The 23,491-nt window shown below is 39.2% G+C and overlaps 1 protein-coding gene across 1 annotated transcript; it reads left to right on the top strand.

Annotated features, from left to right (window-relative positions):
* The first annotated feature begins 547 nt into the window (after positions 1-547).
* nherf1a (NHERF family PDZ scaffold protein 1a) lies at positions 548-22,629 on the top strand. Its single transcript, XM_074663191.1, has 6 exons — positions 548-1,220; positions 16,771-16,941; positions 18,239-18,392; positions 18,502-18,548; positions 21,557-21,643; positions 21,928-22,629. Exons 1-6 carry the CDS (start codon positions 750-752, stop codon positions 22,072-22,074), a joined length of 1,077 nt encoding a protein of 358 aa, XP_074519292.1. The 5' UTR covers positions 548-749; the 3' UTR covers positions 22,075-22,629.
* The last annotated feature ends 862 nt before the right edge of the window (positions 22,630-23,491 follow it).

The following is a 23,491-nucleotide window of genomic DNA, read 5'->3' as shown; positions in this document are numbered from 1 at the left end:
TTCTCTCCTGTTTGCAAGAATTAAATTGAGGTCTTAATAAATAAATAAATAGATAAATATTTCTAAAAAAAAAATAAATAAATAATCAAAGGCAAAGCAATTATGTTATCTCAAAATAAAAAGGTAAATAAGGGAATGCATGCATGTCTGTGAAGGACTTTTGTATAGTGCACACAATAAATTGCTTAAATTCTTTCTTTGTATGTCTAGAACCTTACTAAGGCCAAGTATTTTATTTTTTTTTTTGCTTTTTTTGTGAAAATATATGACATACATATGACAACATAAAAAAAACTTTAAAATGGAGATTTGAAAATTCAAAAATAAGAAATACCTAAATATCAAATGTATGGAAATTATTTTTAATGTATTTTTTTCCGTAGCCTGGTTGTTTCAAGGTTGTATGAGGACCTTTTTTTTACTCCGTGGTTTGTATATTCCTGCAAAAAATTTCAAACTTTTATTTTGAAATCTTTTTAGCCTGATTGGCAGTTATCGCGTTATCTTGACGGCTGTTCGTGAGACGAGCCGCGGTCGGATTGGATGTTAGAGAGCAGATTGCAACACAGCAGTTTGGAGGGGAGGATCGGGAGGAGGGCGGGTGGAGTGAAAACGAAGCTTTATCGGTGGAAAGTTTACTGTGACTCAGTTCCGTGTACGCAACAGGTGCCACTTTTCCTGCGTGGTCATTTTTAAGTAATCATTCAAAACTTTGAAGTGGTTTGAAGTGAGGGTACGAGTTTTGAAACATGTCTCACCTCCGACCGAGATTGTGTGTGTTGGAGAAAAGTCCCAGCGGCTACGGGTTCCATCTCCACGGAGAGAAGGGAAAGACAGGGCAGTTCATCCGGCTCGTGGAGCCCGACACTCCCGCCTGTGAAGCCGGGCTCCTCGCGGGAGACCGACTGTCGTTCGTGAACGGAGAGAGCGTAGAGGGCGAGAGCCATCAGCAGGTGGTGGCGAGGATACGGGCCACTGTCGGGGCGCTGGAGCTGATCGTTGTGGACGCTGACACGGCTGAGCTGCTGAAGAAACACAATCTGCAGTGCCGGAAAGAGTATGTCACGGATGGGATTCCCCTGCCGGGTGGGGACAACGACTCAGACCGTGGGGACACACAGAGCAACGGCACCCCGAGGGGGTCCACCCCTGCCCCGGGGGAGAACGGGGACACTTCCTCGGTGAGGTCCGAGAGGCTGAGTGTCAGCTCCAGCATCAAGGTAACCACAAACCAGACTTCAGTTTGATTTATAATGATGAGCCATCGCTTTTAATATAAATTATCCCTGTCCTGGGAGACTTTAATTAACCCGTTACACTGTGCCTGGAAAACTCTCAGATCAAAGTTCAGCCCTCTGCTCTCAATGTGTAGAGATGTCATTTCTATAAATGTAAGTACACTACTGGATGAAAAGGTTGATTTTAAGTTGGAAAGAGTCAAATATATGAAAAATAATTGGAAACATATGACAGAGGTTAGATCTCGGCCCTTGGATCAGTGAGTGTGATATAAATCAGTTTACTTGGTGTTACATCAGTTTTTTCCAGCAGTTTCTTTGCTGAGAAACTGAACTGTTATAGAAGGGGAAAAACTCATTGAGAAATACATTATACCATAGCAAAACATTTCATAACTCGGACTAATAACAATTTATCGCATTTTCTCAGTCTTCAAACTCAACAACTATCAAACTTTGAGAACTGTCATGCCAAATGTCAGCTTTTTACCTCTATACCTGTACTTTTGTACATTTTACAGTGTATACAGTGACATTTGATTTCTTAAAACGCTCAAGAAATTTCCTTTTCAGCCTTTGGTTCAGGGTGTGACGCGTAAGTGAAGGTCCACTTACTTAAAAGTTACATCCCTACAATAAACTTTTTCAACAAGACATCATAAATGTGAAAAAAATATCAGAAATGTCAAGTTAAGGGTCTAAGTTAATGTCAAGACAGGCACAATCCCATAGAGACAGTCATAACATTGTACAGCGTCCATTATCATTGTTACACAGAATAAATTTTAATACTCAAACATGTCCAGAGATGTGGAAGAGATAACCTCCTGTGTTATAAACATTATGGCTTTCAGTGTTGACATAGGCACCAGTGGAAACCACAGTGAGGCTTTATTGTCCTCTCTGCTCTGAGGCAAGTTTTACCTTTAAGCTGCAAAGGTTATTTGGAACTAGATCCCTCATTAAGTAGTTACTTCCAGTGCAAAGTGAAAGGATGTAAGCTCAGACAGAGAAGTGACACAACTCAGTGAAACATGCCAGGCTTCTGCTCTCTCCCGGTGAACAGACTCTTTGTCATATGAGGTCTGTCAGTAAATTCCCCGTCTTGAATTCCCCGTCTGGTTTGGCTTGTTGGACCGCAAGCTTTGCCACTTTTAATGCATGTCAAACAGAAGTTGCCTCTCTTTTTTTGAAAGCTGTTATCAAAATCAGAACAGGCTCTAAAGGATGGCACAATGGGATAAAAATAGTACTATTATCACACACACATCCGAAGCATCTATAACACCACAAAGGTGGTCAAAAGAGCTTACTTAATGGTTAAAGTTAAGATGAAACCAGTTGCTAGCCATCGATTAGGATTTTAAAAAGTTTGTCTAACATTTTTTTAAGGGTTAAAATGGCAAGCTCAAAGAAACAGGTGCAAAACTTAAAGCTGCACTGAGGAACTGTTAGATGACAGCTTTATTTTGATAGTTAATTGGTTAATGAATCGATCAATAAAACAGATAATTAATTCCACAATGAGTTGTTTGCTTGAAATGGCTCTTATTTAGCTACCAGCTTTAAACTCAACATAACCCTTTAAACTCAAAACACAAAATACAAATCTGACGAAATTTGTTTGAATATGAAGAATTTAGTCTGAATATGTATTCTGGTAACTTTAATAACATGCTGAGAGTTTTTTCCATTGTTCAGTGATGGAAGAAGAGCAAAAACTAACAATCTTGATCCTGTGTAGGCAGGATTTAACATCCAATACCCACCCTGATTCAAAAAGATGACTGATGGAGTTAACTCTGCAGGTTTTGTTGGTTTATAACAATTTCACACTTGATGGGATGAGATTTACTCACCTGTGCGATCATGATGCAACAAACGAAAATGTTTCAGAAAGTGCCTCAAGTTTTATGATAGTTTCAGTCTGTTTTGTAACCTGCTAAAAATTCCTCACGGGAGATTAAAAAGTAGTGAAACACGATTGAAATAGTTTGGTTAAATCAAGACTGACAGATTAGCAGTGAGCCAAAAGGGAAAGAGAAACAGACAGCAAACATTATTTAACAAACCAATGATGAAGTAATGAGGAAATTATTGGAAAGCATCCATTGAGTTTATCTATGTGTCTTTTCTTAGGTGATTCTTTTGGCCTGTTGTTTAAACAAACTATTCTATTACCTTAATTTGTTTAGAAAAATAATTAATCAATGGTTGGGGTATTTAGCATAAAGTTAAAGTAAAAATAATAAGCCAAAGTTGTGGTAGATAAATAGACAACTGGCTAAAGTTACAGATAAATAGATGGAAATGAAAGGTGGTAAGTGATGGTAGGATATTTGACTTTATTTCACACAGCTGTGATGGTACCAAGGGTCCGAAAAGATAAAGACCACTCATCTCGATCTAGATTAGAATGCTTTTTACAGAGTTTTGTTGGAGGTTGGATTGTAACAGAGGTGAGACACTGTTGGCCTTTCAGGCGCTGAACCCACATCAAGCTCCTGGAGCAACTTTGAAGTTCTTTGAAACACATTTCTTTTCCTGGATTACAGTAATCCTGTACCATTGTGAGAAAAGGCTTTTGTTGTCTGTTATGAAACAAAATGATATGTATGTTTCAAACCTTCATAAACATGGCTGTGAAGTTATAGCTGGTGGAAAGTCTGGCCTTTAGTCTAAACCTTGTGTAACAGGAATGCAAAATGGCCTCATTGTGGAGGAATTTAGCTGCTGTCGAGCTCTGAAAATGTGAGGTGGTTTTATTTAGGGATTACTAAAATAATGGGATTCCTTTTATTTTTAGACTGCAGGAAGGAGTCTGGGGTCAGATACGAGCAGAACAGGAAAGGTTTGGATTCAGTGTGTTTGACTGACTTCACACTGTTAACTAACCTGAGGCTCAGACTCACTGTTTGTTCAGCTTTATAGGGCTTTATGTTTTACATGCTGCTGTGGCTGATAAGTTATAGACTGTCAGACATAAACTCCACTGCAAATAAACCACAGATTACAACTTGAACGGTCATACGCTTTTCCATATTTCAATGAAATGAGATCTGCTACATTTTGAGGGAGATGTACAGTATTTTCTGTTTATAATCAATATTTGGACATTGGTTGGATAATTGAACATTGACTATGTGCACCTCAACTAGGGTTGGGTACTTTTCACATTTGAAACAATACAGTACCAATGCCTGGTACCTGGCAATAGGTTTTGGTACTCAACAGTACCAATTTTGGTACTTTTTTGTGTTAATGTGTAAAAAATAACATTTTTTTTCATAGATAAAATCTTATTTATTCAATTTAACATATTTATTCTTCAATATGTAACCTTGCAAAGCTGTGTATGTCCAGCATGGATCGCCTACTCTTCCAGTCACTCACAGTCACAAGGATAAGTTTAGGTACCTTTTGATTTTACGTGAATTGGTACTTTTGACAGAATTTGGTTGGTACCTATAAAAGTACCCAAATCTGTACCCAACCCTTAACCTCAACAACATGCTTCAACATGTCGGGATCATGTACTATATGTAGAGTGGACAGTGTTGTTTTGCTATTTACCGTTGTACTGTTTTGAAGCCAAAATACCCCCGTCATAGGTGCCACCATTGGCAGCTGTTGTGCAGTCACAGTCTGCACAGTAGAGGCTATGAGGGAGTGGAACCAGGTGACAAAAATATAATATTTTATATAAGAATAACATATTTTATATATATAAAAATAACATATCCCCCCCCCTCAAAAAATACAGAAGAACGTCAGCTGTCAATCATTGTTAAATTGGTGTAAAGCCTTGTTTTTAACTTCTTATAACTGATGAAAACTAAACTTTTCAGAAAAAAGAGGACTTGAATACAGGGCAGCCCAATGATATCTTCAAACCACCACAACAATCGGATGTGAGAAACATTTCTACAAGGTGAAATCATTTTTTTAAAGTTTGGCCACAGCTCATCTGGAATGACTGGGGAGATGGATTTTTTTTTTTTTATTTACCTATACTGCAGCCAGCCAACAGGGGGAGCAGTTTTTGTGGTGACCTCACTTTGAGCCGAGCAAGAGGACATCCATTTTATTTACAGTCTTTGGTCGGGGGTGCACATAAAAAGAGTATTTTGAAGTGTTGGAAACTGACAGCAACTAGCTTTTTGTCTAAGCTCTGCAGCTATAGTCCGGCTTCTGGCAATATGTTGCATTGCAAAGATGGAGGACTTTTGTGGCCAGCTGGATGGGTAAAGGACTTTAAGCCACATTTAAATGTGCCGTTTGGTCTCTGTTCCTCTTTTCTAAGACCTCTTTAAGTCAGAGCTCAGCCAGCCTAGTTGGGATGCTGCAAACCTCCAGCTACATTCCTCCTGATGTGAAACTTGGCAGAGCTGACCCTGACTGATGGTCGGCCTCCCTGTGGGATACACTTGAGTAGGCCGGCCAGTGATGACGTGAAACAAACCCTTCTAACGCCACAAACAATAGCTCCTTTCACGTCATGGATTGAATTTAGTGATCAAACTATCTCTCTCTGACTGAGCCACATCCTTGTAGTGATGATCCAAACAAAAAGTGGGGCTTCAGCTTCTTCAAAGACCGCTCTCCCCTCAGAGATAAAAGCACAAACTAAGTGAGCATGTCATCATATTATGGTAACATCCTGGCCTCCAGCAGCTCAGTCCTCCTCCACACCGAGGAGCCGTCCATCGGTCACCATGGAGATGCCCAGCAGCAGAAAGAGGCTTTGTCCGTAGTGTTTGCATGTGGAGAAAGGCTTCTGGGCAAGGGAGGAAAGCAGAGAGGACTCTCACGCCTCAACAAGGAGGCCATGCTGACCCTGAAATACCTACACAGCCTCTGCAGACGCACGGTCAATAGTGCTGGAGTGAACTGCGCATGTTGGTTCGGCTTCGATGAGGGTCTCACCGGGATTAAAAAGCAGTTTGTCGTGTGCTTGTAGAAGTGTAGAAGTCAAATGTTGAAATAACAGATCCTCAAAGAAAAGCTCTGAAAGGAAATCTTCATTGACTCACAGCTACAAAAAGTTTTGGATTGCACAAAAAGAGAGCTTTAAGTATCAGTGAGCAGGGTGTAATAGCTGTGAGATACCCTTTAGAGGTAATTGATCTCACTCTCTGACTAAAAGATCTTTCTCTGTAGGGATCCTTCCTGGGATTTTGTCACACCCAGAAATTTAAATGGATGTACTTTTATTGGGCACACTTGCCTTGAAAGATTACTCCGTGGTATGAAGACTTTGATCCTCACACTCAGTTTAAAGGCCTCGAGGCTGCTCCCCCTTCTCTCCAAGAGATAATTTCTTCTTCAGCATTTCGTAATCGTCTCTTATCAGTGAGCTCATGTACGTTGGAGGGAACAATTAATCTGGTGTTGTACTGATTCAGGGGAAGGGAACGCTGTAAATCAACAATATTGTCATGTAACTCATTATTTTCCATTGATTAGATCTCTGTAACTATGAAAGAGCATGAATAGATTAGAGGGGAGCTTGGATCTGCAGTTCAATAACTCATTGAGATGAGACGTTGAAGCCAATGTTTGGTATTATTGAGTCAGAGTGTTTATTAAATGTGCCTGGGCGCTTCACAGCTTGTAGTGTAGAGTAATATTGCAGCTGATCCTTCGTCCGTTTGGATGCATGTGATCCACAGATCGATGATTTACAGTTAATAAACCTCTGTGCATAGACTCAGAGAAAAGACAGCAGTGTGTCTGTGCGCGCAGCAGATATAAAGGCAGTTCAGTCTTTTCTAAAACTGTTTGTGACACAACTTTTGCACAAATTCCCACACAGAAAAAGGTCATAAAGTGAGTGTGTGCTTTGACTTTTTCTCCTCTCGTTTCCTAACTTGTGGTGTTCTGGATCACAGCTGATCCGTGACCTGCACCCCACAGCTTGGGCTGTATGTGGAAAATGTTTCATCAGGGTATGAAATCAATGCACTGCTGCTGAAATGAAGTCTTAAAGAAAGAAGGCAGGGTTAAAGTAGTGGGTACATAGGCGAAAGTCATCCCTGCAAAAATCTTAATTCATTTCAGTCTTTCATTTTAACTGTCTTTTATTGATTTTTTGCGTTAATTATAAAACAATATTTTTTTATGACTTTATATATATATATCTATATACATATATATATTTAAAGTTGTAAAAAATGTATAAATATATATATATATATATATATATAAAGTTGTAAAAAAATGAACAAAAAAAACTCAATGTTAATACCAAGTTACTAGTGGATATAGTACTTGGTAATCTATCAACAGTAAGATTGGTTAAAGTCATCAAAAATTTCGATTCTCAGATTTACTCGAGCATGTTCCAGACATTCATATGAACTTTTTTGAAATGATGCAGCTTCTATAAATCCAACATGTTGATTTTTAGACATTTTAAACCACACTTCCTTTGTAATGAGGATGTTTATCTGACCACTTGCTTTGTTATTGGTTGCTTCTTATAAAGCGCAGTTATAGTCATGACTGAGTAAAGAGCACATAAGTGATATCTTAAGTCGACTCTGAGTCTAAGTCTTGGTCATGTTGAATGAACTTTCCATCAGATGATTTTTCAAACAGGCTCCCGTCCAAAACAAACTCCATAAACGTCCTGTTGACGTCAGCTGACTGAGCTCTTCACTGCCTCACTGTTTCCTCATTGACGTCATCTAAACAAACACATGGATGCAGAAACCCTGCGAGATTCTCTGACAGTCCTTTCATTCTCAGCAGAGGACAAGAATCAGCTGCTCCTTCATTTTTAACATTTATGCTCCAGTTTATCTGAGGTCCTGTTTCTGACTGGGATCAGTTTGTCCCTCGGGCTCTGATCGGACTGCTGGAAGACGGCAGATCCATCAAGATTCAATCATTGGCATGACAAGGATTTAGTTCAAGCAATTAGGAAAGAGACTTTGAAGTCTGTGCTCCCGTCAGACTGACTGAAGTCATACTGCATATATTTATACACAGGGCTTTGTCATGGGGCTTTTAACGCTGAACTGTCAGCAGCTTTAACTGTCAAATTATACATGACCAATCAGATTGAGGGGGTGAAACACTCAGGATGCTCGATGTACGCCAATTCTTTCATCGTTATTTTATCAAAATCTGTAGCAAAACTCTGCAAAGCTGATGGATCCTTTTTTGTATCAAAATTTAACAGATCCAAGTGAATTTTCAACACAATTTTGCCAGATTCCTAAGTTTGCTTTGCACGATGCGCATTTGCTTGTGTGACATACATTACATAATGTGTTCCACTTTAGTCCAGTCAGTGTGACGTTATCAGGACTCTGCAGTGAAAAAGAGCTCTGTTTGAATGGAAGCCTTGCAGCTATGCCTTAGTTAACCTTCTTAACTCTTTGCTTTCTTTGTAACTCCATGCAGGGCTTTGGACCTTAACCCCATGACTTTTTTTTATCAAGGTTTTTAGTTTATAAATGCATCTGAAAAAATCTTTATGTCATTCAGAAAGCTTAGCGGTGGGTGGGGGTCCAAAGTTTTATCAGGCACCAAATTTATAACATTTTGCACTTGCTCTTAATCCTTCTTATCACCTCCTCGGTCAAACTCACAACACATCCGTTATGAGAGGTTTCAGAGGTCTCAAAGGCTGGCAGCTAATGCTTCAGCGTCATATTGCCTCTTCTGTAACCACAAACAGACACACGCTTCACACACATGCTTCACACTCACTCACGAAAAGCGTCTTCCTCTGTCAGGGGACGAGCTGTCGGGGCGGAGCCTCAGAAAACCACTTCCTGTCCCTGTAGAGTTGCTATAGAGCTGAAGCTGCATGGTTTGTTTTTGTCTTAGCAGGTTAATGACACCTCAATGCTGCAAGTTTGTGTGGATTATGTAAGGTTATATCTTCCACATGAAATCAACTTAAAGCCAGTTCTTCACCAGGCATTTGGATTTACAACTCTGTTCAGCATTCATGCAGAAACTATTCATGTAAAAATGTCTTAGTGTTCTACAACAAACAATACAAACTGGTAGTTTTAGTGTTGCGTGACATTAAGGATGCTTGATGAGCAAAATCTCGACAAACTCTCTGGTGATCAAACTTGTGTCCCTCTGATCCACGTTGTGTCAGAGTAGAGATCACATCATACAGGACAGGTAGGGATCCATCAGCAGGATGCTGGTCCAAATACACCAGTAGATGCTGAAATCCTTCAACTTTCCTGTTCATCCAATTTTTTTACAGTTTAATATCTGCTAAATCAGCACTCGGACATTTGCCATTATATCCGTACCAATGCTGCTTGTAGCGATTTTGACATTTTAAGATGTGTTGTGCCAAAAGCTGAGGTCATTTCTTTCCTCCTCGCAGTTTTTGTAGCATGTTTTGTAAATTGGATTCTCTTAATCTTACTCTGGAACAGTGTAAATCATCCATACTGTTGATGTCAAGTTTCTTCTTCCTGTGTTGATGGTTTGCGTACCGCCATGTTGTGATAAAGCAAATTGACTTATTAAGACGTCAATAAAACCAACTTCCAGGGATGGGAGAAAAAAATCAAAATATTGGTGTTCTTTTCTTTAACAAATCCTGACTTATAGTCTGTAGACATCATCATCATCATCATCATTCAACTTTTTAACATGGTCTGGTGTTAAAAAAAAAGCAAACTAAAAATTAGAAATATCAAACAATTGCTTTTTAAATCGAATTGACACCAGAAATCGTGAAAGAAGCAGATATCGGGGGAAAGAGGAAAGTCCCAGCTAGGGCTGAACAATTAATCGATTTTAAACCGACATCGCAATGTAATAGAATGCAATTTTCAAATTGCAAAGGCTGCAATTACAAAACAAAACAGACCCGGAGGGAATATAGTAACTTGTACTTGTTCCCACCTAAAACCAGCAAAAGTCAAAATGCTGTTATTTTCCGGCAAAAAAAAAAACCCTGTGGGCTACAAAGATCTATCCAGTAGACTGTAGAGCCATACCCCATGGGCACTTTTTTCTGTATGGTTTGTTACTCTCACTGACAACTGGAGGTCAGTAAATTTTCACAGTTTTCTTTTTTCTTTTTCAATTAAGAAATGCAAAAAAAAAATGTTTAAATGCTATCAGTATCTTTTGTTGGTTATTCATACTATAAAATTATTTAAAACGTGTGTTAAGTGAACAAGCAGAAGATAAACGTCCCCCCAATCGCATTATTGGTCCAAAAAAAATCGCAATTAGATTATTTTCCAAAATCGTTCAGCCCTAGTCCCAGCCCTACTGACGTAAGTCGATTTTTACCAGATAAGATTTTCATATATAGAAAAAGAAAATTACCTCATGTTTACTGTGGATCCCTGACGAACATTAAACCCAGGTCTTCATCCAGGGAAACACAACTTTGCCCCTTTGATGCCAAAAGTTCAGAGTGTTATGATGTTTTATTGGAGATGTGTGATTTTATTGTGCAATCATATTATGTATGTAGTGTTACAAGCACAATAAAGCACACTCTCCCTCCCTAGTGTGAACACAGTTGTACTCAGTGAGGAGTTGTTAAAGTCCATTGTGTAACTCTTCCTGTTGAGGTGGACTGTTGCAATCAGACTCTTATTTCACGAGGCTGATGTGAAAGCTGCTGCTGCGCTCAAACTAACCCTTATTGTTGAATAATGAAACGATCTTTAAATGATTGAAAATTGAAGAATAATTGACGTCCTGTGCAGAGAGAACCTTGCTCTGTGTGGAATTGTGTTAGAGGTGATGATAAAAGCTTCGGTTCAAGGTCCTTCAGCAACAAGTCACTCCTCATTATGTTGGAGCAGAGGATCTGATGTTTAACTACACAAGCTGTAAAACCATTAACCTTTGATTTCAACCAGCTCAGGATGTTTACGAGGACCGCCCGCTGCCTTGCTCCGTAACTTGGCTAATGCTGCACACACTGAGAGTGTTTGTGGCGTATGATATTTTATGTCTGGTTGGTGCAAAATGTCATCCGTCAAGTGCAGCTGAGTTTGTATTTCCTGGTTTCACTGCAGTGCCTTTCACACAAGAAAAACAGAAAATTTCAGGACAACCTGCTTGAGGAAGATGTGACATGTCACTTTCAATAACAATTCCAAATTTAAAACAACAGACCCTGATGCTATGGCAGTGTTTGCTTTTCTATGAATGCAACATTTTGTGCGCACACTGGCATCACATCATCACCCTGCTCGCTTATACACGGTGAATTTTCTGGAATAGTTCCTTTGTTTACACATGAGCTGACTGATTTCTGACTGATTTCTGATTTGACTGATTTCTTATGGGAAATTTGAGTGTAGATGGCCTAGTGGTTTAGGTTGTGCTCCATGAGGTTTGCCCTTGTGCAGGTGGCTTGAGTTCAAATCCAGCCTGTGGCCCCACAGGTCATGCCCCACTCTCACCCTGTTTCCCGCTCTATCCACTGTTTTCTATACCGTCAAAAGGCATGGAAAGCGAGAACATAGAATATTAAAAAAGTAAGTAGTAAGTAGTATGATTTTCATGCTAAATGAATAACCTGAGACCTTTTTTGTTTGCTTTTGTTTTGTTTTTTGATTGGCCTATTCGTGAGGGTTGCTTGTCTCCTGCCGCTCTTTTTTGAGGGGTTAGAGGCTGAAGAGCCCTGAGCGTAGCCTCAGGAACGTCTCTCACAGGGCTCTGAAGCTGAGTTTTGAAGCATCAATGGACACCATGTTTGGAAAGCTAATTGTGCCTGTGAATTCAGGGTTTGATGCCAATTTTGATGTTCCCAGAAAATAAACTAGTTCTTCTTCAGCTGCCAGCCCAACTTCAAAACTTTGATCTATGCAGGGACTTGAACCAGAGACCTTTGATTGTTCCAGTGCAAACTCTTGCAGACGGAGCCCCTACTGCCTGAATTGTACTGTAAATATAAAGTACTGAGATTTTAGTTTGCCAAAGTACAAACACAAAAACAAGTCAGGTGAATGTTGTTGGTTGGTGGGACATGTTGGGACATGCTCTTGTTGTGTGTGTGCTACAGAAACAGCACAAACTGCAGCTCTGACTCCAGTTTCTGCCTCTATAGCTTCATCTTTCATGTATCCACAACATTAGAGAGTCTTACACACATCATGTTTGGGAACTGCAGCGTCATTCAGTATTTCCCCACAATGATGAGATTCTGTTTTTGTTCTCTGTTTGGGAAACATGTCGCACAGATCTCTGTGTTATGATCATAATGACACTAAAACTTTGGCTGCAGGCATCAGTACTTAGCATGTTATTGGTCAGCTTTGTGTCACACACACTGCAGATGCTCCTCAGGAGGTGTGTGTTCAGTCTTTATCTTAAGGGGTGCGTTTCTTTAGCAACAGGTAGTATAAAGTGTATCAAAGAGCCTCTGAGGTGGACTTTACCCTGAGCTCCTGCTGTCACTGCACTCCTGTGCTGTGCCGCTCTGCTGATGCTGTGGTTTCCTGTGCACACTGAGAGACAAACTGAATTGTAGTAGAAAAATATATTCGCGCTTTTTTTTAATTATGCACAACATGATAAATTGAGTATGCAATGTAAGGAGGTGATAAGGAGCAGATATATCTCAGTTTGTTGGATTTACCCTCTCTTGTCATGCCAAGTGTTTGAATGTGGTTGAACAGTTTTATAGCACAGAGCTCACATTAGTTCAAGTTACAGGTGTTTAGGGATGGGTACCTTTCACATTTGAAAAGATGCAGTATCAATGCCCGGTACAATCAGTACCAGTACTCAACAGTACCAATTTTTGGTCCTTTTTGTGTTCATGTGGTAAAAAATATCCATTTATTAAAAAAAAATGTTTTCAACTTAACATATCAATTCTCAAAATATAACCTTGCAATGCTGTGTTCATGTCCAGCATGGAGAATTGCCTACTCTTCCACTCCCTCACAGTCACAAAGATGCATTAAGGTACCTAAACATGGTACCTTTTGATTTTATGTGAAATGGTACCTGATACTTGACAGAATTTGGTAGGTACCTATAAAAGTACCTAATTTGGTACCCATCCCTGGAGGTGTTGCTGTATTGATACGGCAGTATATCGCAGTACTTTGACCTGTGATAAGATATCAATATTTCAACTCTTAATATCAATATTTTGTTCAAATAAAAACTCATATTTTAGGTGAGATGGAAGTATAATACGCCTTCTGCACCTCCACTGCAGTAGATGGCGCTGAAGACACACTCTGCCGTATGTTGCCCATAAACTATATAATAAATATAATCTCAAAGTGTATTCAAAATATTTTATTCCTAAGCTTGATGATGTAGGTTTTGATGCTGTAAACATCAATGCTTTCTCTTTTTTCTTGGGTCAGTTGTTTTAAAATCATTTTAAGTTTAGTTTTTACAGCATAGTAGGCTGATAAAATAATAATCATAGTCATATTTGTGCAATATTAGATTTTTTAAGAGTAACATTGGTTACACCAAGTGACATTTATAAGTTTCACCAACTGACCACGTCTTTCACCCAATTATTTTTTTACAGCATAAGTTTAATGTCACAGTAGTTTAAGTGACAAACTTGACACACTTTGTTTTTAAGTTAAGTGTATGAATAAATCAATGCATCTGACTTTTATTATTTCAAAGTTGCTTCCAATCAATTAGTAAACTGTGTAGAATATTATATTGAGATATCGTGATATTATTGTATCGTGACCCAAGTATTGTTAAGCGTATGTTGGTGTTGGATGTGGTTTATATTCAGAACATACACACAGTGTTTTTGCTTAAACATCCCACAGCTGAGACAGCACTATGACGTGGATGAGGGAGTTAAAAATTAGTGCTGGGAAAAAAACTTGCTAACGCTGATCTTTTGACAACACGTAGGACCTTTCACTTACACGTCGTTCTATATGGAGCAGGAGGCAGGGCGGGTCATCCACTTATCTGAATGTCAGCAGTTTGATCCCTAGCCCCACCTGCTCACCTGTCCGAGTGTCCTTGAGCAAGAGGTTGAAGAAGTCCGACTGAGTGCTAAAGGTGTGACCGTTAATGTTGACTTGTATTAGCATGTGGCTTGTTGTTAAACAGTGTGTGAATGGATGAATGTCAGCATGTATTGTGGAGCTCTTTTCTGAAAAGCTGCTCTCAGGTTTTCCAGGATTGTACTTTGGCCCTCACCTGTTAAATCATCCTTATCGTATTTACTGCTCCTCCCTCATAAACGTGTGATTCCATCCAAAGGTCCAACCTCATCTGAACACTCACCCAACAATCAGCAACCCTGCTGATTTCATATAAACTCTGAGATTAATACATAACTGTAACAGTGAGGGTGTGTGTGCTGAGGCTGCACTGGCTCATCTCAAACACGCTCCTGCCAGAACGACGGCAGCGATAACCTGTGATAGCAGAGGATGTCTCAGAGATAACTGCAGGTTTATCAGGTGACAGGTGGGAGGGGAGGTTTTTTATCAGAGCAGCAGGTGTCCATTACTGCTGCTGCTGCCTCATGCACATGTAACATCAGGGATAAAGTGAATCATTTCAGTATGTAGTTAACTTCCTTTGTGTCAGAAAAAAACAGCAATAGGTTGTAAACTCTTTAAACTGAGTCCTGGAATTAGGAATAGACAGGGAATCGACCGGGCTGATTATTGGCGCTGATATTCTGAATTTTTATTTTTTTAATAATTTTATTTTATTTTATTTATTTATTTGTATCCATTTATTTATTTTTATCTATTTATTTTTATTTTATTTATTTTTATTTATTTATTTTTTATTTATTTGTCAATTCTACAGTCACTACTTTGTATCTAGCATTGCCCCACCCACAGTCACCCACTATCTGATTGGTGACACACAGCGCTATTTTTTGGAAAACTTTACTGTAGAAAACTTTATTGAGCTATTTTTTTTTTTAAGTTTTCATTTAACTTTATAACACACGCTGCTTAGCCTGGGAGCTGTTTTAAAAACGTATGCCTGAGGGCATTTAAACAAAGTCAAGTGTTCAAGTTTGTATTATTCAAAATTTTTACACCTGTATTTCAGTTTTATTGTAAATGAATATCCACTCCAAATTTTGGTTATTGGCCTCCTTGACTACTAAAAATCGGTATCGGCCCTGAAAAAAACACATCAGCATATCTCTACTTGTATGTTACTTCAGCGTCTCTCCTTTTGTGTTTTGTAAATTTCTAAGTTTTCTTCACAAAATGGACCAACTTTGTTATTTTAAACCTCCTAATTAGGCAGTCTGCTGTTCAAAATCAGTGTTTTTCCAATAGTTTTTGCCATATTACTCCAACAAAAAGGGTATGTTAATAACTTGAAAAAATGTAGCCAAATGTTTGAAGTTTGTGTTTTCTGAATGCTTTTTAGCTTATAAGTGATGTCAGGAGGCTGCAAGCTGAGCTGCTACTTCAGCTCAGTTTTTTTTTTTTTTTTTTTTTTTTTTAACGATTCTCAATGTTTTTCTTTAGCTTGTCCTTTCAGAGAGGTTTTTTCTTTAAAACTAAAGAATTTACAAGTGGTAGAGATGCTGAAAACATCTGAAATCCTCTACACCCTGCCTTAATTGGGCTGCCAGCTGAGTCGCTCTTTAGGTCTAAAAAAAGCTGCATAAAGTGTTTTAGGTCACATATTAGGAAAAATCTGCAAGAAGTGAAGTCAAATGAGGTAGCAGGTTGGATAAAGACGGCAAGCTCCTCATCATAATTTTTTTTTTCTTTTTGGCATTTTCATGTTATTGTTTTTGCAGTAATGGGCTTCCATACAGTTTTAAAATGAACCAGGGACAGAATTGTGAAACTCACTGTCTCAAAAACAGTTTGTGGCAACATCATGAAGACAAAGTGAGACACACAGCTTCAGGAGAAGCAGGTTCTTCACCTGCACACGGGATTATTTCCCCAGGAACAGGTCACAGCAGGATTAGCCTCCGCTGCAGGCTGCTGCAGTTTCATTCTCTCAGATATAGACTTTATATATCCCAGTATATTATCCAGCTTTAGTTTCACATCACATGATATAGTTTAGATGATGATGCAGCAACAGACCTCTGTACAGCTGTTTGTATCCTCATGGATTTATTCAACTGTCAGGAAATAAGTCACTAAAACCAATCAGTGTGGGGTTTTTTTTATCTCCTTTTTTATTTTGATTGAAGACGGACCTTTCTCTTTCTGTTGTTTTACTCTTAAATTAAGTCTGAGTGAAGCCTTTGTTTAACTTGTTATTTTCAGTGAAGGTGAGACTCTAAAAAATCAACAAGCCCTTCTTTCTGGCAGCACATGGACAGGAAAAGTCTTAACTGTGAATCATTTGTCACTAACTACTTGATGCAATACCTGGAAAGCACACATTTCACAACAGTATCTGTTCAGATTTTAGGAATAAATCTTAAACTTCACCGTGCATAGATTTCTTCATAATGAAACAATGCAGTGATTTGTTTCTGAAGCTGTTTTGAAGCTTTTGACTCTTGCAAAACATTGTGAAATGATCAGTAATGGCTTTAATAGTTCTGATATTTCTCTCTTGTGTGTGTCTGCAGGAGGACAGAGGCGGACTGAGGCCTCGTCTCTGCAACATGAAGAAAGGACCAAGCGGATACGGCTTCAACCTGCACAGTGATAAGTCCAAACCGGGTCAGTTCATCAGAGCCGTGGACGAGGACTCTCCTGCTCAGAGAGCCGGGCTCAGACCGAAGGATAAAATCATCCAGGTACACAACAGGCCCTCAGAATCAGACTCTTATAACACGGAGAGTTTGATTTGTTTGTATGTGTATCAGCTGTAATCCTATTACATGAGTGGGCAAACTGAAATCCCAGGAGGTATTAGGTTATTATTAGACTGGGAGTTCATGCAGCTGTAATGTGGATAGGTTTGTGTGTGTGCTCAGGTGTGTTTATCCATATGTTAAGTGTTATCATCATGTGTTATGGTAGAAACTAGTTTCCCCTCCCTATGTGCGCCATGACCGGACCTGCTGGCCTTGTAGAACATAGCGGGGTCACAGTTAATCCACTTACTGCGTCTGAGGGCTGAATTACAGGCTGCTCACACAGTCTGAGGCTTGCTCACGTGCAGCACAAAGAACAGGGGGGGCAGGAGGATGTGAATGAGGAAACTCCACAACTGTAACTACTGACTTCAAGAATAAAGCTTCAAACACAACATGGAAGAAGTTAAAGGGGTAGTTTTTTTTTTTTTTTTACACATTTTAGCAGAAAGTTGAAAATACATCCTCGTACCTGTTCAACAGATCTCCTGAGTTTGATTTATGAGGTCAGAGTGTCAGAGGAGGGTCGCTGTAACAGAGTGTTCTGTACCACCTGTGTAATATCCACAGTCAGCGTGGGAGTGGGTGAAATTCCTGACAGTATCCAAACCTCGGATCTCCCTCCCCACGGGAATTCCTGGCTGCCTTATCTCCCTGGATGCTTGATTAGTTCCAGCTCTGGGAGTTTGCTTGTACTCTGCGCTCTGAAACAACAGTTACTGGATGTTTCCATCAGAACGGCTCAGTCAGCTGTTTTTTCATTCACTTCTTTTAAACTTGAACAAACGAGCAAAGATCTGTAGCTCAGCACACTAATACTAAACTGAAACATGTTTTCAGTTTCAGTTTAAAGCTTGCGTGATGTGAGAAAAATGTGAAGGTATCTGAGTTATGTGATGTGGCTCTAACAATAAAAACAGATTGAATTTATTTTTTTTTGTAACGAAACTTTTGATCGTCTGATTATTTTCATAAACCACATCCTTCCTTCTCTCCCCTCATCCACCTACTCCTTCATCTCCTCCTTCACTCTCCCCTTCTTCTTCTCTTTTTGTACAACCTCTCTGCCCTCTCCTCCTCCACTTCCAACCCTCCTCTTTCCTTTCCTAACCCTCTCCTCGTCATTCTTCTTTCTCTTCTTCATCCTTCTTTCATCCTCATCTTCCTCCCCTCCATCTTTTTTTAATTCTCCTTCCATCCTTGTCCCTCTCTTCCTCCTCATCCTCCTCTTCTTTAGGTGAATGGCGTGTCCGTCATCGGTATGCAGCACTCAGAGGTCGTGGCGGCCATCAAAGCTGGAGGAGACGAGAGCAGCCTGCTGGTGGTCGATGCTGAAACTGAAGAATTCTTCAAACGCTGCAACGTCCTGCCGACCGAGGAACACCTCACGGGTATGACATATGAATACCCACAATGCATTTCATGTCTACAGTCACAGTCAGAAGGAAACAGCAGTACACATGCTTAGAGCTGATGTTATGATGCTTGTCCCCCCTGCAGGACCTCTGCCTGAGCCAGTGTTAGAGAGAGCATCAGAGGAGGAAGAGGTGAGGACTCACACTCTCTTACACACACACACACACACACACTCTCACACAGTTACAGATAGCGACCTGGGAAAGCCTTACTGATCCTCTGTGAACTTTCCTGGTAGCAGATTACGAGTTCTGGTCAGTGTTATGAAGCCGTCACTCTGTCTTCATGTGTCTCCTGAAAAATCTCACACACACACACACACACACACACACACACACACACACACACACACACACACACACACACACACACACACACACACACACACACACACACACACACACACACACAGACCTGGGCCTGACTGATAACATTTTAAAGGAAGACTCAGATTACACCCAGAGACACTCCCTCACTCCTGTTTCTGTACCATACCCCCCTCTGAAACCCTAAAGACAATGGATCCTTCGTTACCCATAATGCACTTCACAAATTTTTCCAATTAGACTCATTCTGCCATGTCTTTATTTATAATACGTTAAAAGATCTCAGAGTGGTTAAAGTGATGTGACATCATCAGTCACGTTCTCGCAGGACGCTCTGTGTCCCAATGTTTGTATTTTACATTCTTAAATTGGTGGAATATCCCTTTAATTAGCGCTCAGTATCAGCTCTGTGTTGGTGGTGTGGCATTCCAACATCACAGCATGGCGGGTTTATCAAAAGTAAATACTTCACACACACACACTCACACACACACTCACACACACACACAGAATGACAACATGGGAAAAGTGGATTGGCCTCCGTGGTGACACTGTGGCTGACCCTTCACCATGGCAACCAGAGCTCACCCGAGTGTGTTTCCCTCCCTGGCTCACTAGTTTCCCCCAGGATCACGGGATTGAAGTGGCTTTAACTCTCAGGGGGAGTTGGGGATTATGTTAATGAGAAGACTAACAAGCACTGGTCCCACACACACACACACATCCACACACACACACACACACATGCAGACATTCTTTTTCTCTGCTGCAACAACAAAACCAACAATCAGTCATTCAGCTCAAATTATGTAACAGAGTGCAGTGTAAATGCTAATGACCACTTCTCGTGTGTGTGTGTGTGTGTGTGTGTGTGTGTGTGTGTGTGTGTGTGTGTGTGTGTGTGTGTGTGTGCGCACGCCCCTCACTTTCTTTCATCAAATACTTGAAATAAAAATAGATTGACCTACACAATCGAAAACTTCCCCTGCTTTGCTTTGATAATATGTAAAGAGATATGGTAGCCAAGAGGTGCCAATTAAGAAAAACAAGTTTAGGTGATTCATTTTCTAAAACTGATTAAAATATTTTTCTTACCCATGCTTTACACAGGAACATGTGGCGTACCCTAAAAGCTTCTCTTTTACATTTCCAGAATAATAATTTCTTTTTATTTTTGGGTTCCATAAAAAAATTGACAAGAAAAATTGAATCAATCTTTATTTATACAGCACCAAATGTTATCTTAAGATAGTTTACAAAAAACATGAACAGGTCTAGACCTTCTTATGTTTCATTAATAACAAAGACCCATCATGAAGATGAGATAAGGAGACTGACCTCACTTAAACTCACCATGAGTACAAACCTGTGCAGCAGTTAGCAAGTGAAAAAAGTAACTTGTTTTACCAGTTTTTCCACTTTTTTCTGTCATTTTTTCTGTCACTTTTTCCTCTCACTTCTTACATCAGAGTAAAAACATGTCACAAAAACTTCAGGGCAGTGGAAAAACATATCAAAACACAAAATAAAGAAAAAATGTTTATTGATCACAAGGAGTCTCTTTAGTTACCTTTTTCATTTAAGAAAAAAAATAAAATGATTTTTTAATAGCTTATGTTTTATATTATTTGATGCTTTTTTTTCCTCCCAAAAGTTATCGTTCCTCATCAGCTAATACTCAGGACGGGAGGTTAAACCTGGCTCAAAATAAGCCATGGAAAAATTCCCTACCTGATGTCAAGTCACAAAAAAATCAGGAATAAGTCAAACTTTAAATTTAGGTACTCTTAAAAGTAAATTAAAACCAAAAGGAATATTCTGAATATTTTATATTCATAGTGTTAAAATTAATTTTTTTTATATATACCTGCTAAAAATACTTTATTATGTGCGTGTAATGTTTCTTACTGTTGTTGTCGAAACAAGTTTTATCTTAGAAAAAGTCCTGCTCAACTTTCCTTCATTTGCAGAATCTTTATAATTTAACTGTGGTCACAGATTGTAATATTATTTAGAGGTTTATTTTATGTATTTTATAATCTGTACTTGAAACTTTTTAACTAGTTCTTTTATTTCAAGTTAAAGAAGAGTGTTTGTATCAGCACAAAAGAAATCAGAGGTTATTTTCTGTTAAAAATCCTAAAGAAAGAAGAAGAAACTTGCAATGGTTTGAACTTTTTTTCACGTATCAGGCCTAATTTCTCTTCTGAACTGAACTAATCAAAGGGAAATGACCCAAATAAAAGGGATTTGTTTCCACTTCTGCCCCTCAGGTCTTCTTTAGCTAACCACAGAGATAGAAATAAACAGCAGCCGGTCAATTACAGTTAACATCTTAAGAGGTTTATAAGTTTAATCAGTGGGAATAGAAAGGCCATCAAAGGAGGACAGTCTGGATTAAAGTGCAGCCGCTGTGCTTCAGTTTGTGTGTCTGTTAGCAGCCTCTTCTTTGTGTCATGCAGCATATTGTAGCGTTTGTCCAAAGCCACTTACAGAGTTTATTTTTAGCCCGGCAGCTGTTTACGAATCATACATGTAGTCAGTCACACGGGGCCACGGCTCATCTCAGCAGCATGTGTTAATATTTCATCCAGTTTAACATCCTGCTCACAGATTAGTGCTGACACTGAGCCGCTGCTTTAATAAGTAAGAGAGAAGGATGTGATTAAAACCTGCTGGGTGTCCAGTTTACTGACAGGAGAGCTCTGCTGCCCCCTGCTGGAGTGTGTTACAGAAAAAAAGACCTACTGTTATTACTTTAGAAGATGTGATGGTTGTTTTAGACTTAAACGTGTGTTTCTTGTGTTTTTCAGGCTGCAGCGGAGGAGATTAAACGCACCGTGTCTCAGAGCTCAAGTGCCTCGTCCAACAATTCCATGCCAGCAGCCGCACCAGCCGAGGTACAGAGCACATTGAAATAAGTTACAGGTGTTCAGGTGTTCTGCAGGATGTGCTCTTGTGTGGAAAAACCTTAAGTTACAATTATTTGAATCCTTCATCTTTGTTTGTTTCCTTAGTTCTTTTAAAAGTCAGGTTAGAAAATATAAGACTTACTAGATGAAGAAAAAGGATATACGGAGAGCAAAAGCAGTACGAACACAATCCTGTTCAGAGATGAAAAGCACAGAATGAATTCAAAGCAGTGAACCTTTGTGAATCTGTTTTTGTGTGTGTGTCTCTTCAGGTGGAGAGGACCCCCGAGCCAGCCGACAGTTTGGGTCTGGGTCTGTCCCTCGCTCAGGCCAAAGAGAGAGCCCACCAGAAACGAGCCGCCAAGAAAGCCCCGCCCATGGACTGGAGCAAGAGGAACGAACTGTTCAGCAACCTATAAACATCATCACTATCCTCATCTTCATCATCAGCATCTTCATCTCCTCCTCCGGCCCGTTCGTCTGCTCTCTGGATTTTATTTGTCGTCACACTGAACAGACCCGTTTTAAACTCTGTTAAACAGTATTATATGATGATTTTATGTTTTAATTGAGGGTTTTTGCCACTTTTGTGTCATGTTTTAAAAAAAATGTCCCACACAGGAATGAATGTTAATATATGAGGAGGAATGTTTAAGGAGAAAATGAAGAATAATGTGCAGCTCTGTGAGAAAGAACAGGGTGGAGAGGAAAAGAAATTACCGGCAGATTTTGAGTTTAAGTTGAAATAACGTCAGATTTTCTTTTCTGTGATCAGCGTCTAGAAGGAAAGATTTACTGTAGTCTGTATGTGTGAATGATCAGTGCTAAATATGACCAATATGAACTGTTTTATGACAAACTGTCCGAGTCTTTGACTGTTTGAAGGGACTGATACACTCCTCCCTTCTGTCTCTGTCATCTTTCTGATTGCAGGATGAAATCACAGATTATTTTTTCATGTAGCTCTTTATAGATTTGTAAATACATGAATAAATGATTGAACATTTATTTCGACTGACTTGAAATATGTGAAGCTTAGTAAGTTGCTGATTCTGCTGCAGATTTGGGTCTAAATGTCAACGACACTGCAGACGATTTTCATCATGTGAAGAATATCAACGGAACTTGTCCAGCTACATAGAAATGACAAACTTGATGAATGCACATCAGTAGTTATAATATCTGAACCTAAAAAAGCTTCCAATAAAAAAGTCCTGCCCTTGACAACAAACTGATGAGTTGAAACTGGAAAAACGTCAGGATGCAGATCACCAACCAGTTTTTCAGTGGGGTTACTTTTGATAGATTCTTTGCTCAGTTTGTTCATAATTGTTTGATTACTTTTGACAAAAATCCAAGTTAGCCTTCTTTAAGAAAAGAATTTTAAAAAATATTCAGATTGTTGAAAAACACCAAAATGTATACCCCGTGACGTTTTTAACTCATGGGATATCTTTAAAGAAGCCCTAGAAATGTCACCGGTGTGTTTTTTGAGAACAAATTCTGACAAAAAACCTAGAGGTTACATCCTTTATTAAAAAATTTCAGATTGTTGAAAAACACCAAAATGTGAAAATGTGTTTCTTGTTAAGTTTATTTATTTATTTATTTTTTTACCCCAGGGTGTCTTTAAAAAGCCCTAGGAGCATCTACACTGCATTTTGGGGAATTTAAATTTTTCAAAATTTTAACAAAAAAAACCAAGGGGTTAGCCTTTGTTTCGCTTTGAAAATTTTCAGATTGTTTAAAAACACCCCAGGGTGCACCATGTGAGGTTTTTAACCCAGAGGTATCTTTGAAAAAGCCCTGGGGTATTACTATAGTGTTTTGAGGGAA

The sequence above is a fragment of the Halichoeres trimaculatus genome, unplaced genomic scaffold (genome assembly GCF_033239565.1).
Source record: "Halichoeres trimaculatus isolate MK-OKI-2021-1 unplaced genomic scaffold, fHalTri1.1 fHalTri1_scaffold_23, whole genome shotgun sequence".
NCBI classification, from domain to species: Eukaryota; Metazoa; Chordata; class Actinopteri; order Labriformes; family Labridae; genus Halichoeres; species Halichoeres trimaculatus.
The sequence above is the reverse complement of the archived record's forward strand: the minus strand, read 5'-3'. Positions and strand labels throughout refer to the sequence as shown.

Bases quoted from the DNA above. Each gene is read 5' to 3' on its own strand.
- nherf1a (XM_074663191.1), top strand. From the start codon at position 750: ATGTCTCACCTCCGACCGAGATTGTGTGTGTTGGAGAAAAGTCCCAGC. The intron at 18,393-18,501 runs GTATGACATATG...TCCCCCCTGCAG, and splicing joins GACCGAGGAACACCTCACGG to GACCTCTGCCTGAGCCAGTG. The intron at 21,644-21,927 runs GTACAGAGCACA...GTGTCTCTTCAG, and splicing joins CAGCAGCCGCACCAGCCGAG to GTGGAGAGGACCCCCGAGCC.